This window comes from Neoarius graeffei, chromosome 8 (assembly GCF_027579695.1).
Source record: "Neoarius graeffei isolate fNeoGra1 chromosome 8, fNeoGra1.pri, whole genome shotgun sequence".
Lineage (NCBI taxonomy): Eukaryota > Metazoa > Chordata > Actinopteri > Siluriformes > Ariidae > Neoarius > Neoarius graeffei.
In genome coordinates, this window is record NC_083576.1 from 44,542,744 (window position 1) to 44,559,699 (window position 16,956).

At 39.1% G+C, this 16,956-nt stretch overlaps 1 protein-coding gene across 5 annotated transcripts in view; it reads right to left on the reverse strand.

Moving 5' to 3' along the window:
• Positions 1-12,172: 12,172 nt before the first annotated feature.
• rps6kal (ribosomal protein S6 kinase a, like) overlaps positions 12,173-16,956 on the reverse strand; it is a 165,685-nt gene continuing 160,901 nt past the window's right edge. For all 5 annotated transcript variants that reach the window (XM_060927660.1, XM_060927657.1, XM_060927658.1 and 2 more), the window contains one exon: positions 12,173-13,469. In XM_060927660.1, coding sequence (XP_060783643.1) covers positions 13,341-13,469 — 129 coding nt within the window. In that variant the 3' untranslated portion in view covers positions 12,173-13,340. The remainder of the gene's footprint in view (positions 13,470-16,956) is intronic.

Sequence of the window (16,956 nt, forward strand, 5' to 3'; positions counted from 1 at the left end):
TTTACCTTGCCATAATGTGATCAGTGGCATTCTCAGTGGGGTTACTCTAATTGAGCTGACAGTGGCAAAGTGTAGACCTACGTAAGGTGTGTGTGTGGCAGGAGAATTTTTTTTTTTAAGCACAGTTTAGGGGGTATGGAAGGGAGGAGCTGGTGGTGAAGGACTGAGGCAGGCCATTGTGAACAAAGCAAAATATATTGGCTACTGAGTATTGGGGGGGGGGGGGGGGGCACCCAAACTTTGAAGCCTTGGTCAATGAAAAGCTTGCTTTGGAGATAAGGAAAATGTAGATACAGTGGTGCTTGAAAGTTTGAGAACCCTTTAGAATTTTCTATATTTCTGCATAAATATGACCTAAATCATCATCAGATTTTCACACAAGTCCTAAAAGTAGATAAAGAGAACCCAGTTAAACAAATGAGAAAAAAATATTATACTTAGTCATTTATTTATTGAGGAAAATGATCCAATATTACATATCTGTGAGGGGCAAAAGTACGTGAACCTCTAGGATTAGCAGTTAATTTGAAGGTGAAATTAGAGTCAGGTGTTTTCAATCAGTGGGATGACAATCAGGTGTGAGTGGGCACCCTGTTTTATTTAAAGAACAGGGATCTATCAAAATCTGATCTTCACAACATGTTTGTAGAAGTGTATAATGGCACAAACAAAGGAGATTTCTGAAGACCTCAGAAAAAGCGTTGTTGATGCTCATCAGGCTGGAAAAGGTTACAAAACCATCTCGAGAGAGTTTGGACTCCACCAATACACACTCAGTGTACAAATGGAGGAAATTCAAGACCATTGTTACCCTCCCCAGGAGTGGTCGACCAACAAAGATCACTCCAAGAGCAAGGCGTGTAATAGTCGGCAAGGTCACAAAGGACCCCAGGGTAACTTCTAAGCAACTGAAGGCCTCTCTCACATTGGCTAATGTTCATGAGTCCACCATCAGGAGAACACTGAACAATGGTGTGCATTGCAGGGTTGCAAGGAGAAAGCCACTGCTCTCCAAAAAGAACACTGCTGTTTGTCTGCAGTTTGCTAAAGATCACATGGATAAGCCAGAAGGCTATTGGAAAAAAGTTTTGTGGATGGATGAGACCAAAATAGAAATTTTTGGTTTAAATGAGAAGTGTTATGTTTGGAGAAAGGAAAACACTGCATTCCAGCATAAGAACCTTATCCCATCTGTGAAACATGGCGGTGGTAATATCATGGTTTGGGCCTGTTTTGCTGCATCTGGGCCAGGATGGCTTGCCATCATTGATGGAACAATGAATTCTGAATTATACCAGTGAATTCTAAAGGAAAATGTCAGGACATCTGTCCACGAACTGAATCTCAAGAGAAGGTGGGTCATGCAGCAAGACAAGAACCCTAAGCACACAAGTCGTTCTACCAAAGAATGGTTAAAGAAGCATAAAGTTAATGTTTTGGAATGGCCAAGTCAAAGTCCTGACCTTAATCCAATCGAAATGTTGTGGAAGGACCTGAAGCGAGCAGTTCATGTGAGGGAACCCACCAACATCCCAGAGTTAAAGCTGTTCTGTATGGAGGAATGAGCTAAAATTCTTCCAAGCTGGTGTGCAGGACTGATCAACAGTTACCGGAAACATTTAGTTGCAGTTATTGCTGCACGGGGGGTGTCACACCAGATACTGAAAGCAAAGGTTCACAAACTTTTGCCACTCACAGATATGTAATATTGGATCATTTTCCTCAATAAATAAATGACCAAGTATATTTTTTCCATCTCATTTGTTTAACTGGGCTCTCTTTATCTACTTTTAGGACTTGTGTGAAAATCTGTTGTTTTAGGTCATATTTATGCAGAAATATAGAAAATTCTAAAGGGTTCACAAATTTTCAAGCACCGCTGTATGTTTACTTGCATAAAGTAGAGCCTGAAGAAACACTGCCATCTAGGGGAATTTTTTTTTGATGTGTGTGCCACTGGAGACAATATGTGTGGGTGGCTTCTAATTGAGTATGACTAATGAGTGCTTCTTAGAGTCTTGCATCTTGAAAAAATTAAGATTTGGCCTTGACTAAATCAGACTGTTGGTGGTTGTGGCTTCTACTTGGACATAAAGAGACCAGAAAAGCAATTGCATTCTTTCCTTAGCATGTGGCATATTCTATAGAAAGTGGGCACATTTGAGTATGCTGTAAACAAATCAATAGAACAATATTTCATGTTTTTAAAAAAAAAAGATATTTAGTTTCTATTGTACTGAACAAATTAATAATTAGTTTTTTTTAATTTTTTTTTTAGATAGTTTTTATTTCAGAGAATATTTTAAAAAGTGAACAGAAAAAACATTCCCACAATAGGTGACTGAAAACAACACTTTATTCCCAGTTGTGAACATAACATGCTCGTGTGTCCACATGCGTGATGTTAGCAACACCTCTCCCTGTTCATCAAAAGATAGATTCACCATCAGTGAATTACATAGGAAATGTAACTCTCAACCACCTTGTTGCTATTATCTGGGAAAGATTTGAATGATCAGTTAATCCAGGTTTGTGGAACCCCACAGTAAAGCGAATGCTACAGTAATTCTGTCCATGATGGAAGAATAATGCTCAGGAAAGTTTACATTTTGAAAGCCACTTTGATTACAATTTAGAAGTGACCTCATTGTCGAAAAGCACATGTACTAAGGATCATTTGACCTTGATCTCAACAACTGCAAGTGAGCGAATTGCATTATTTTCTCAAAATTAGTTTAAAATATTCTGTCCACTGAAGTAATGATTGCTTCAAATAACATGTTTCTTCTTGAATGACACATATGCAATCTACACATTCATTGTAGTGTAATACATGTTGAGGAAAAATGGCACAGCAATGGACTGTGTGAAGATGAACTGAACAACTGTTGTGTCGACAAAGAATCATGAGATTTCCTGTCCAGATGTTCCCGGGAGACCAAATTCTTCTAGGCCAATGTTTTGAAAGGACAGATGAAAAAATAAAACAAAACAAAGAAAACCTTTATGGACCAGACAAGATTTGGGCCAGGTCTGAAATTTGTTGCAAACTCTCCTTTTGGTGAAAAACAAACATGGATCATTTCTGCCCACTTTCTGTAGAATATGCCATGTGGTATTAGAGATGTAACCAAACATGAATACATTCAGAATGAACAGATAATGTTCTTTAACAATTACACTGCAAAAAAAATGCTATCTTTGAAACAATCTAGCATTTCCTATTAGAAGAATACAAGACACCAACTCAGATTATTAAACTTCTAGACTGTAACCAACTTATTTCAAGATGTCAAGTAAAATTATCTGCACATGCAGCAAGATAATTTCACTAGCATTAAGTAATTTTCTCCTCAAATTCAGTTTTCAATTTTTTTGCAGTGTAGTTACTGAAGGCAAAGTGAATATCGGTGAATAATGACTGAGACAAAGTCAAGATTATTATTCACCGATATTCACTGAGCCTAAGACAGATCATTGTTTTAGTATAAATATGCAAGTGATTTTTTTTTTTAAATCTATTTAAAAAAATTTCAAACTTCCAAAGCGGTATGCAAATGTAATAACGTCACTGCACAGACTTGTCACTTATCTATGCCAACTCCCATAAAACGCTTTGTTTTGAAATAGATAAAATAAATTACAATTCCACCTTACCTTTGAATAGTTTTAGACCAAACTTTGTAGGATCTTTAGTGTTTTTAGGAACAGCATTTTCTTTCATAATGTGTAATTCTTCCTCACTTGACAGCCATTGGCACCTGATGTTCCTGAGTCGTTCTAAGTGATGATCAAGAAATAGAATAGTTGTGATTTCTATAATTACCTGTGTATTAAAACTAAAAAGAGATACCAGTACTAATAGGGGGTCCTGTATGTCTGTATGTAGTGTTTGTATATTCATCCTTAGTAACTACCTTGTCAGATTCATGGGGGTTTGCATAAGCATACTAGTTTACTTGTATTTTGAGAAATAAAATCCACTTTTTTTATAGAAAATATTGCAGGCAAGTACAAACAGAAATATCAACCATGCGTGTGGGATTAATAAAACCAGTCTGTCGTGTCTTTAGTTCAAACCAATTGTGATATTAGTTGAGCATGAGGACAGTGCTGGCACCCCCCCCAGTGTTTCCTGATGTTCCTGGAGGCATCATAGTATCATACGTTACTGACCTGTTGCTAATTAATCAAATCCCCCCCCCCCCCCAAGTATTACACAACTATTTCAGTGTTTTGTTGCTCCTGTCCCAACTTTTTTGAAACGTGTTGCTGACCTCAAATTCAAAGCAAGCATATATTATAAAAATAACATTTCTCAGTTTCAACATTTGTCTCTGTGGTATTTTTAATGAAATATAGGGTTTCCATGATTTGCAAATTATTACATTCTGTTTTTATTTACAGCTTACATAGCATCCCAACTTTCTGGAATTGGGGTTGTACAATGAGCATGTGAGAGTCAGAACTGGATCATGGATCAAAATGGAAGAAAGCAGCCTGGTCTGATGAATCACCGTGTCTTTTCCATCACGTGGACGGCCAAGTGCATGTGCCTTGCTTACCTGAGAAAGAGATGGGACCAGGATGCACTATATGAAGAAGCCAAGCCAGCAGAGGCAGCGTGATGCTCTGGTCAATGTTCTCCTGGGGAAACCTTGGGCCTTAGCACTGATTTGGATATTGACATACCACCTACCTAAACATTGTAGCAAACCAAGTACACCCCTTCATGGCAATGATATTCCCTAATGGCAACGGCCTCTTTCAGCAGGATAATGCCTACTTCCACACTGCAAAAATTGTTTAGGAATGGTGTGAAGAACATGAGAGTTCAAGGTATTGACTTGGCTTCCAAATTCTCCAGATCTCAATCTGATCTAGTATCTGTGGGATGTGCTGAACAAACAAGTCAGATCCATGGAAGCCCCACTTTGCAACTTGGAGGACTTAAAGATTCTGCTGTTAAAGTCTTGTTGCCAGATACTATAGTACACCTTCAGAGGTCTTGTGCAATCCATGCCTCCCTGAGTCTTGTTCTGGCAGCACAAGAGGTACAGTTGTGTTCAAAATAACAGCAGTGTGTTTAAAAACGCGAGTAAAGCTCAAAATCCTTATAATAGTTTTTATTTCCATGCATTGGGAACAATGCACATTATATTCTACATCAAAACATGAAGAAAAATGTATCAATATTTTAATTACTTTACAGAAAATGAAGAAAAATGAACATTGGGCTGTTCAAAAAAATAGCAGTGTCTGCATTTTTCATTACAAACTCCAAATATTTACTGTATAAACTGAAAAAATCTTAAGGATTTAGTATTCCTGTGAATCACTAAACTAATATTTAGTTGTATAACCACAGTTTCTGAGAACTTCTGGCACCTGTGAACAGGTATTCCAGCCCAGGATGATTTGACAACATTCCACAATTCCTCTGCATTTCTTGGTTTTGCCTCAGAAACAGCATTTTTGATGTCACCCCACAAGTTTTCTATCGGATTAAGGTCCGGGGATTGGGCTGGCCACTCCATAACTTTCATTTTGTTGGTCTTGAACCCTGATGCTGCTCGCTTACTGGTGTGTTTGGGGTCGTTGTCTTGTTGAAACACCCATTTCAAGGGCATTTCCTCTTCAGCATAAGGCAACATGATCTCTTCAAGTATTTTGATATATGCAAACTGATCCATGATCCCTGGTATGCGATAAATGGGCCCAACACCACAGTAAGAGAAACATCCCCATATCATGATGCTTGCACCACCATGCTTCACTGTCTTCAGAGTGTACTGTGGCTTGAATTCAGTGTTTGGGGGTCGTCTGAAAAACTGTCTGTGGCTCTTGGACCCAAAAAGAACAATTTTACTTTCATCAGTCCACAAAGTGTTTTTCCATTTCTCTTTAGGCCAGTCGATGTGTTCTTTGGCAAATTGTATCCTCTTCAGCACGTCTTTTTTTTTTAACAGTGGAACTTTGCGGGGGCTTCTTGCCGATAGATTAGCTTCACACAGGCATCTTCTAATTGTCACAGTACTCACAGGTAACTTCAGACCGTCTTTGATCACCCTGGAGCTGATCATTGGCTGAGTCTTTGCCATTCTGGCTATTCTTCGATCCATTCGAATGGTAGTCTTCTGTTTTCTTCCACGTCTCTCTGGCTTTGCTGTCCATTTTAAAGCACTGGAGATCATTTTAGCTGAGCAGCCCATCATTTTCTGCACTTCTTTACAGTATACGTTTTACCTCTCCAATCAACGTTTTAATCAAAGCACGCTGTTCTTCTGAACAATGTCTGGAACGACCCATGTTTCTCAGGTTTTCAGAGAGAAATGGATGTACAACATGTGCTGGCTTCATCCTTAAATTAGGGCCACCTGACTGACATCTGTTTTTTCACAGAATGAATGATCTCACTAATTAAACTCCACACTGCTATTATTTTGACCACGTCCCTTTCACTTAATTATTCGATTACACAGACTCAGGAACATGCATATCATGAATGTTGGGTCTGTTGGTTTTCTATGACTCTACTACACCTACTGGTAAATTATTTGCCATGTAGTAATATAATTTCCACCAAAAACAGTGATTGATCTGGTTAGTCGTGTTGGACTGCTATTATTTTGAACACAAGTGTTAGTTAAAAAAGTTAAAGTCCTTCCCACGCCTTACAGTACCTGGTATTCCTAGGCAGTCTCCCACTCAAGTACTAACCAGGCCCAACCTGTATGTGGTGCATCGGGCGGCGCCGATCTCCATTTCCATAGCCCTCGGCCTCTCGCCTATTACATAGCTAGGGTTACAGTGGGGGGCTAGTCCTCTGGTAACCACGAGAGTTTAACTCCCCATGCACATCTGTATTGCAGCGTGCCTTGCCAGATGGCAGTAGGTACCATTTTTATGATGGTCTTTTGTATGACCCGACCGTGAATAGAACTCACGATCTCCCGATTGAGAGGCGGACACGCTACCACTAGGCCACTAGTCAGTAGGTTGAACACAAGTGTGCCTACAGAATATTAGGCAGGTTGTTTCTGGGGCTGATCAGTATATTTCCTTCTTTTTAAAGCATTTTGGCTTCTGTGCTCAACTTTCACTTGCAACAAAGTGATGTTTTTGTTTGACTTTTCATTAGCATAGTATTTGTTTCCCTATTTTCTGAAACATTAAACCCAACCAATGAGCCATTCTATAATTTGGGATACATTCAATGTCCATTGATGATGATTATCTTTATTCTAACAATTTTCTTCAAAAACATTTTACCGATTAATCAAAACCATGTTACATCACAAACATTATGGGCATTCTATGGTTCATTTAGTTTGAAATTGGTCAAGATATTGCTAAATAGACAATTTTTGCTATATCTGTTTTTCAGTTGATAGAGTCTGTTAAAAAAATTCAAGTCAAGAACTATAAAAATTATTTCAAGTCTAAATACTCAAGAAAAATATATATTCTCATTTAAGTAACTTAAATATCATTAATGTCTGCAAAGTTACGTCAACTATGTTACTAACAAACAGAACTGTCCCCTGCAAATGAAAAATGGTTATATATAAACAGCACATTGTCAGTGAGTATGCTAACTGACCAACTGTTACATACATTATGGTTTACAAATTATGATTTTAATTCAATTAATGTTCAAACCTGATGTTAACCTGTTCAAAAAAATGGCGTGTTGAACCAGGCAATACTTACCACTGAAATTATGGGTCAAGATAGGGAAAATGTCAACTGTGTTAGTTGTCAACTAACTAACTAACCCTACAGAGACTGCCCAGGCCAAAAAAAGTGTCACCATTTGGATTTAAATAAGCAAATACACAAGAGCCTTTGATTGGATAATTACTGCAGTGATTGTGTTTCAGCAGGCAACAATTCTTTTAACCTTAACTGATGCAGTGTGTCGCTTTTCATTTCTTAAACATGTCAGAAGACATATCCCATGGTCATGGAAAAGATGTTATTGTTACAGAAGGCCCAACTTATTGGCTTGCATCAAGCAAAGAAAACAACTAAGGAGATTGCTGAAATGACTGGAATTTGGTCAAGAATTGTCTAACACATTATTAAAACCTGGAAGAATAGTGGTGACTCATCAACTTCATTGGGGGTAAAAAAAAAAAAAATGTGGCTGGGAAAAGATCCTGACTGACCATGATCACTGAAATGCTTTATGTCAAATTGTTAAAAAAAATAAAATAAATAAATAAATAAATAAATTCAACAGTTGCACTCATGGCTATGTTTAATAGTGAAATTAAAAGCATTCCACACTCACAATGTGACAACACTCAGGATTGGTGCTAAACAGTTGTGTGGCCATAAGAAAACCACCCGTTAGTGAGACTAATCAGGAGAAAAGGCTTCAATTTGCTAGGGAGCATGAAGATTAGACTCTGGAGCAATGGAAAAAGGTCATGTGGTTTGATAAGTCCAGATTTACTCTATTCCTGAGTGATGGGTGTATCAGGGTAAGAAGGGAAGCACATGAAGCAATGCATCAATCATGCATTGTGGCCACTGTACAAGCCTCTGGAGGCAGTGTTATGATCTGTGGTTGCTTCAGTTGATCAGGATGAGGCTCAGCAGTGTTACGGGGCAATAAAATGAAGTCAGCTGACGACCTGAATGTACTGAATGACCAGGTAATCACATCAATGGATTTTTTTTCTTCCCTGATGGCACAGGCATAAAATTTGGACTCAGATTTTGAAAAAGAGTGGTTCAGGAAGCATGAGGAATCATTTTCACAAATGAATTGGCCACCACAGAGTCCCAACCTTACCCCAATGAGAATCTTTGGGATGTGCCAGAAAAAACACTTTATGCAATGGTTTGACTTTCCCACCCTCAACACAAGATCTCGGTGAAAAATTAATACAGCTCTGGACTGAAAAATGTGACACTGCATAAGTTTACTGAAACAATGCCATGGTGAATGCATGTTGTAATCAAAGCTAAAGGTGGTCCAACCAAATATTAATGTGCGCAACTTTTTTTTTTTTTTTTGGCAGGGTAGTGTATGTCACAGCACCCATTCATATGGGCACACTTTCCCTTTCTCCCTGAACACATTTTTTAAAAATCCAATTGTTTTATAGAGAGGTCAGCAGCTGAGAAACAGTAGAGATACAGGGCTTGTCATGGCAGAAACTGAGACCTTCATTTAGTACGTTTACATGCACATGAATATTCCACTATTATTCCAGATATGACAATACAGGATACGAGTTATGTAAACAGCATATTACATTTGGATATTCTGAATTTGGCCTTATCCCAAATTTAGCATTTTCCGATTAAGACATATGGGATATGCCAATATTATTTGGGTTTTAAGAGCATTCTTTGGACACGTATACAGTACATTCAGAATGTTTCAAGTAGGGGTTTTACAGGTTTGTGACACATGGCCTCTTGCCTGTTTACAGTCAACTTTGCATTGTACAAAAACCAACTAGACAGTTGGAGTACGCACAGTTGCATGTAAACAGGATTATTATTGGAATATATATTTTCATTAGCCATGTAAAGTTTAGTAGGAATATTGTTTATCAGAATAAGTGCAAAAACCAGAATATTTTGTGCATGTAAACGTAGTTAGCATCAAATGTGTTACACCTCATTTTTTCCACATTTAAAATGACTAAAGTGGTGCTTTTGATATCCCTTAAAAGTACAACGTACATCTACAAAGGTTGGAGTTTTGCATATCTTTTATAACCTTCAAACTCTTATAACCATTAAAATGACCTGTATGGTAATTCAAATAATAATAATAATAATAATAATAATACTGTCCTTAACGACACATCACATTTATATCATACGACTGTTGACAAAATGAATAGTGAAAACATCCTTTCCTTTAAAAAAAATGGGAAAAAAATGTTTAAAGGTGCAGTACGAGATTTTGGAATAACGGTTCCTGCAAGCCATATTTTGAAAAGAAACACGCCCGCCCTCGCCATGCTTCCACCCCCCGTGTCTCCACCTCTCCCCCGCGTCTCCACCCCCCTCCCTACCCACGCCTCCAAAGCACATGAACGCGCATTGCCAGTTCCCGAGCGTTCATGGTTGTCGCGAGGACTGTTTGCATTAGCTCAGTGTGTTTCAACCACTGTTAGCGCGGAAGGAGAGATCATCAGGTGTGCCATGGCATCTTCTCAGGTAAGACTGAACAACATCGTAGTGAAAGTAACCAACTAACATGATCATTATTTCAAGAAATATGTGTCTGCATACTACATTAGAAGTTGACTTTTCACTTGTTTTCATACTTGTTATACCTAATCTAATTGTAGTAAGACTGATATGTCGGGGGTTCTGTAGCAGTCACCGCCCTAGCCCAAGCAGTGCAATACGTGTATTAATACGTAATACGACTATACGCGTTAGTATAACAATCCGTGTCAGCTAACTTTGCAAATCATGCTAACTTAGCAAAACCTACATTGTGGTCCGTATCATCGGTTATGCTCTCGCTGCCAGGGTGTACACTTGTTAAAACGACAACACTGTCCTACCTGAAAATGTAATAAATACATAATGTTATCTTACCTATCGAGTAGAAACAGGGCCACCATTGCATCGGTTTGAAGTCCTTTTTGTTGTTTGAGTCGCCGCCAGCGGTCGAACGCTGCGCCAATGTTCACTCTGGTCTTGACTCGTCCTTTTTCATAAAGTTTCCTGGCAGTTGCCTTTTCGAATACAGATTTTCGTTTTCTTTTTTGACCAGTTGTGTGCGTCTGTTCTGCCATAGTGTTATGTAATTATTGTAGGCCAGTATCTAGATAAAATGGGCTAGTATGGTAGGCTATCTATCCATTGCTTTGAAATGGCTTAGTTCACCTGGAGTGGTCCCTGTGCATACTGTACGTGCAAGGGTAGGGGCGGTGAGGGTTGGGGGGGTTGGGGTCGCGGGCTTCAGTCTGATTGACGTGTCAGTATCCAATCATTTTGAGGTGGTTACCTCGATAGGATTTGATGGCGTTTTTCCTTTATTTTACACTGTAGACTGGATTAAAATATTTTGTTTTGGGGTCAAACCTTCTATTGTACTGCTTGCAACATGGGTGTGAGGAGCTTTTCAAGCAATATGGTAAAAAATACTCCTGAAAAAAATCTCGTACTGCACCTTTAAGCTCTGCAACTTGCGGATATGATGCACTGAAGAAAAAAAACCAACTTGAACCACTAGTTGTTCTGTTGAGAAAGAACACCATTTTGTACTTTTCTGTTGATGTGAAAATAAATGTACCCCAAATTATAGAACGACTCTACAAAAGGGATCCTTTCCATGTTGTCAGACACTCATTCGTACTGTCATAATTAGCTAAATATTCTGGCATTACTTTGGAAATGTACTTCACAAACTCTGCTTGACGTCTTTTGTAAACATCAGAAAATAGCCCCTGTACAATAACCAAATACAGGCACTGAATGGGGTGCTGTGTCAGAGGCAGGAAGAAGAGAAAGGTAAAACAATGACCATATAAACCGTTACTTTCTACGGTTTCTTTACTGTTGTGGTTTAAAAAACAAAAAACAAAACCCTCTCTGTCACACACTCACCCACCAGTGCATCTCTGTAGGGATCCTTTCCATGTTTTCAGACACTTATAATCACATTATGAGCCTGTCAGTGGCAAAAACAAGTGTTTTGCTTTGACGTGGAGGATTGTACTGTAGAATTACATTGTATAGCTGTTTTGCAGTAGCTGCCGGTTATAGAGTTCTAACTCAATATTGGACCAATTTCAGTCGTTTTGTCCCTAGTAAATATCTGGACCCAAAGAGATGGGAAAACATGGCCCAGGTTTAAAAAAAAATCCCAGTGTTCCTTTAAGATAATCTATGTTGTAAACAAAATTTAGTTGACATAGCCAAACACAAGTCTACTTTTCTCAGCACACCTGAAATGTGTGTACACCAGCCACCACTAGATTATGCTGTAGTCATGCTATAATTAAATATTTTTATGTACATTATTGTAATATTCTAAGACCAATATGTGTTATGCGACATATTGCTTCCAATAATTCACTACCATTTGACTTATTCAGCTCCTGCCACTACTTTTCAGATTAGTCATTTGGTAGAACTCAAAAGAATCAGAATAACAGAAATAATGACCTCTAAAATTGAGAATGCATGTTTTTCTAATCTTTAATGCTAATATATACAGAACCAGAAAGAAAAATAGAATCTTAACAATTAAATGAAATAAATACAATATATATATTTTACACACACACACACACACACACACACACACACACACACACACACACACACACACACACACACACATACAAAATGGATCATCCCATGAATCCTTGGTTTGCCCTAATACTGGATCCAACACTATGAACTCCGGTCCACATTTGTTGACCTTTGATAGTTTCTATTATTTCAACTTTAGCTTATTTTTTTTGTTTAACACAAATAGGAATTTTAAGAAAAGGATCAAGGTAGGGTGCAGGTGGAAAAAAAATAAATAAGGGGGGGAGCAACAACCTGACAAGCTTCAGTGCAAATGTGCTTAAATATAATAATTGATATGATGGGGGTAGATCATATGTGTGTGTGTGTGTGTGTGTGTGTGTGTTTTTGACAATCACTCTGGTGCTAAATTCTATATACACCCATTGAAAGCTTAAAGTCTGCTTTCAGCTCGTCAATTCGACTTGAGGTAACATTGAGTGGTTCAGACACACTGACTCCTCAAGCCGCATGCTAAATGGCTTTAATAGATCGGAAACTTCCAAAATGCACTTTCCCTCCCAGATAAATTGTCAAGAGACAGGAGTAGGCTGATCAAGACAGAGGAGTCGTGAATGAACAGAGATGTAAATTGGGGAAAGAAGGCAGAGCACAGTTTACTTAAAGCAGCTTTAGGTCAGCCAGTCACAGTGAATGAGAATAGGCGCTGGTGCTGGTTTCCCCACTGAGAGGGAAGGATGGAGAGAGAAGATGAAGAATGATTGAGAAAAGACAAAGATAGGAGAGTTCCAGAGAATGTATATACAAGAGGAAATGGGAGAGAACACACACACACACACACACACACACACACACACACACTGCAGCCCTGCAGCATTTTGGATTTAAATTTCAGCCATGTTCAGTGCAGTCTCTCAGTCTGCAACTTGCTAAACAGCCTCCCTGATGTAAAAGTGTCCAATTAGACAATGTCTGGTGTCCAATTACAATGTGCAGGAGCTGAGGAAAAATGCCAAAACAGTGGGGACAGGAGCAGCCAAACAAATAAATAGACATAATGGGGATGAGAGAACACAGTGATGTGAAGATGCTTCTGTTCACAACATGTCAGTGGAAGTTAACTTCTTCATGCTTCTGCGCTGGGCCAAATTGGAAGCTGCCACGGGTTCCAGGACTGGCTGGCATGTCTTATGATTCAGTGCCGAGTATGTAGCGGCCATTGCTCCCTAAAAGATACAGTTTTAAAATTGTTACTAAAAGTGCAATAATACTCCCCCAGCAACATTAAACTGTGGATGACAATTTTTTTTTCTAATAAACAAAATATAATTTTAAAAATTATATAGTTATTAAAATATTTGATTTCTGGTGAAATAACCTAACAAGCTGAAATAAAATTATTAAAATGTACCTGTATACAGATACATCATTACCATTCAAAGGTTTGGACATGCCTCCTCATTCATAGGTTTTTCTGTATTTTGACCATTTTCTACATCGTAGAACAATACTGAATACATCAAAACTATGAAATAACATGGTACATACATGGAATTTTTTTTGGTAAACAAACAAAAGAAACAGGTTTCATATTTTCGATTTTTCAAAGTAGCTACCTTGATGACAGCTTCGCACACTATTGGCATTATCTTAACCAGCTTCATGAGGTAGTCACCTAGAATGCTTTCCAATTAAAAGGTACACTCCCGTTCAAAAGTTTGGGGTCACCCAGACAATTTTGTGTTTTCCATGAAAAGTCACACTTTTATTTATCACCATAAGTTGTAAAATGAATAGAAAATATACTCAAGACATTTTTCTGGCCATTTTGAGCATTTAATCGACCCCACAAATGTGATGCTCCAGAAACTCAATCTGCTCAAAGGAAGGTCAGTTTTATAGCTTCTCTAAAGAGCTAAACTGTTTTCAGCTGTGCTAACATGATTGTACAAGGGTTTTCTAATCATCCATTAGCCTTCTGAGGCAATGAGCAAACACATTGTACCATTAGAACACTGGAGTGAGAGTTGCTGGAAATGGGCCTCTATACACCTATGGAGATATTGCACCAAAAACCTAGTCTGGCTAACGCGACTGCAAAGCTCTCCGAGCTATTGGTCTGGCCAAGATATTAAGCCCAACCGTTTCCCAGAGCCCGTGGTTGACCCGCCTCCCTGAAATGCCTCAGTTTGCTACCGGTCGAAGCCAGAAAAGGCTGTGACGAAGCTTAAACCAATCACATCACTCTTTCCTCTGACGTATGTGACGCGACGGGGCTAACTGGTAGATTAAACTCTTACCGAAGCCGGTCGGGAGCAAGGCGAAAACGTCCTTCCTTTCAATAAATACCTCCAGGGCTGCTCTTTGCTTCGTTTTCAATGAGAACTTCCCGTTGAATGCTTTCAATACAGCATCTATGCGTAATAGATGCGGAAGCGTGAATGAAGCTCTTCCGGCATAGATTCTGTAAACAATCTATGGCTTCCGGTCGCAGTTCTACTACGTCAGTGCCTTGAACACGCCTCTACCCAGGGCCGTTGGAGATGCTCAAAGTTGATTGGTTCCCGATTTTTCGGGAGCTTGGAAGAGCTGTAGATAGCTTGCCTTGCCAGACTAAGCTCGCAACAGGCACTCATGTTGCGTCACGCTTAGGATGGGCGGGCCCAGGCTACCAAAAACCAGACATTTGCAGCTAGAATAGTCATTTACCACATTAGCAATGTATAGAGTGTATTTCTGATTAGTTTAAAGTGATCTTCATTGAAAAGAGCAGTGCTTTTCTTTCAAAAATAAGGAAATTTCAAAGTGACCCCAAACTTTTGAACGGTAGTGCATGTCTTGTCAAAAGTTAATCAGTCGAATTGCTTGCCTTCTTAATGCAGAGATGCTAACATTGACAAATGAAAAAGGGCAGCATCTCCAAGCGTAGTGAGGTGAAGCTGAGCAAAGCGAGGCTTCCTATTAGGCTGGGGGTCTGGGGGCTGCCAAGGCCCTCAGAAACCAAATTTCAGGGAAGCTCAGAGATGCAATCCACTTCCTGAACTGTGCACCAGTCTAATACTGGACTTAATAAATTCAATACTGAACAAGCGTTGCCAGGCAAAGCAAACCTCGCCCGGTAGCACTTATGATGACTAGGAAGGAAGATATCGCGAAAAAAATAGGTACCCTATGGGTACATGTGGCTACTGCTTATAAATAAAACTGTTTTCTGATACCATGACTATACAGTAAATATAGCATATATATTTTTACTCGATGAAGCAGTAGCCACAAAAATGAAGCGTAATCCAAAAATGAACAATTTAAAAGTCACAGAAGTAAAATATACCAAGTGTCTGTACTTTATATTACTCTACTCTTACAGTTTTCGAAACTGAAACCTCCGAACCGAGGCTGACATACACACGCTGTCGCCATGACCAAAACTCATTTACCGGAAATGACCCGGCGCAAGAGCTCAGTGGAACACACTTTCCCCTCTAACAGTGGTCTCAAAAGTTTAGGGGAATAAAAGGGTACAAGGCAGCGAATAGGAGGGTACAATTAAAAAGGCTGAAGCCCTTCACTGTGAACCATAGGCAAGAAAAATGGAAAACTGGGTTTACTAGACACAGTTTCAAGACTTTTGGAGAGGAATTTCCAATTTATTGTAAACAGCAAAATAAAGTCTGTTTCTATTCGAGCTATTGAACAGACCGGGGGCTCAGTCCAGTTTTCCTGAGGCTTTTTTTTTTTTTTTAAGCATGATTGGCATAGATAGATTGGTGAGGTTATATCTAACTTTACAAGAAATATAATCACCCACGCACGTTCACAGATTATGACATCTTTATTACTGATTTTTGCACTTTTTTTAAATTTGTCATTCACTTCAGTTTCTGACTATTATCATCAACACCCACAATATCTCAGGAAACAGGCACGTGTCCACTGACAATGTCACGAGTAAAATTAATCATCAGTTTAATAAAAATATAATCTCACATCTCTCTTCTTTGGGATCAAAAAGACAACATTCAAAATCCCAGGTGACATCCAAGTCAGTTGTTTCCTATTAATCTCTTACATTTTATGAGGGTGAAAACACCTGGGGGCTATCGCCCAGAAAGAGAGCTCCCTTAGGTTGCTTGCCTGCTGACAGTGCTTTTAATTTAGTGGTTATTTATTAAAAACACTGACCCCTGTATTACTGATGCTGCCTGATGTGCTCAGGGACGGTCGTGGCTCCGAGTGTGCCTTCCCTGTGGCTGTTTCGGCCCTTAAATCATCTTCAGTGCTTGAAGAAGCTCGCTCAAAAAAATTTTTAAATAAAATTAAAAAAAAAATTCCCACAACCCCGCCAGTTTAGACCGCACCACTGTTTGGTTCACGCAGAGATGATTACACCCCCACACCAGGCCGATTAAGACGCACTGTGACTGGTCAAAAGCTTGGCGCTCATGTGGTCATGTGTGGTCAATTTTTATTGGTCACAAGCACACGCTCATTGTTTGCACTCTGGCTTCCCAAAGTCTCTTCACTGGGGTTGGGTTTCAGCAAACGGAGGAATTTCTATAAAAGATGACTTATGATAATGATGACACACATTCGTCATTCGTGACGACACACATTCGTGACGACTGCTAGTAATTTTCTCTTCGTCACTGATGGATTACGTTCGTCAGGGACAAGTGTGACGAGCACCAGCGGGAACCCTGGCCATTATTTAGT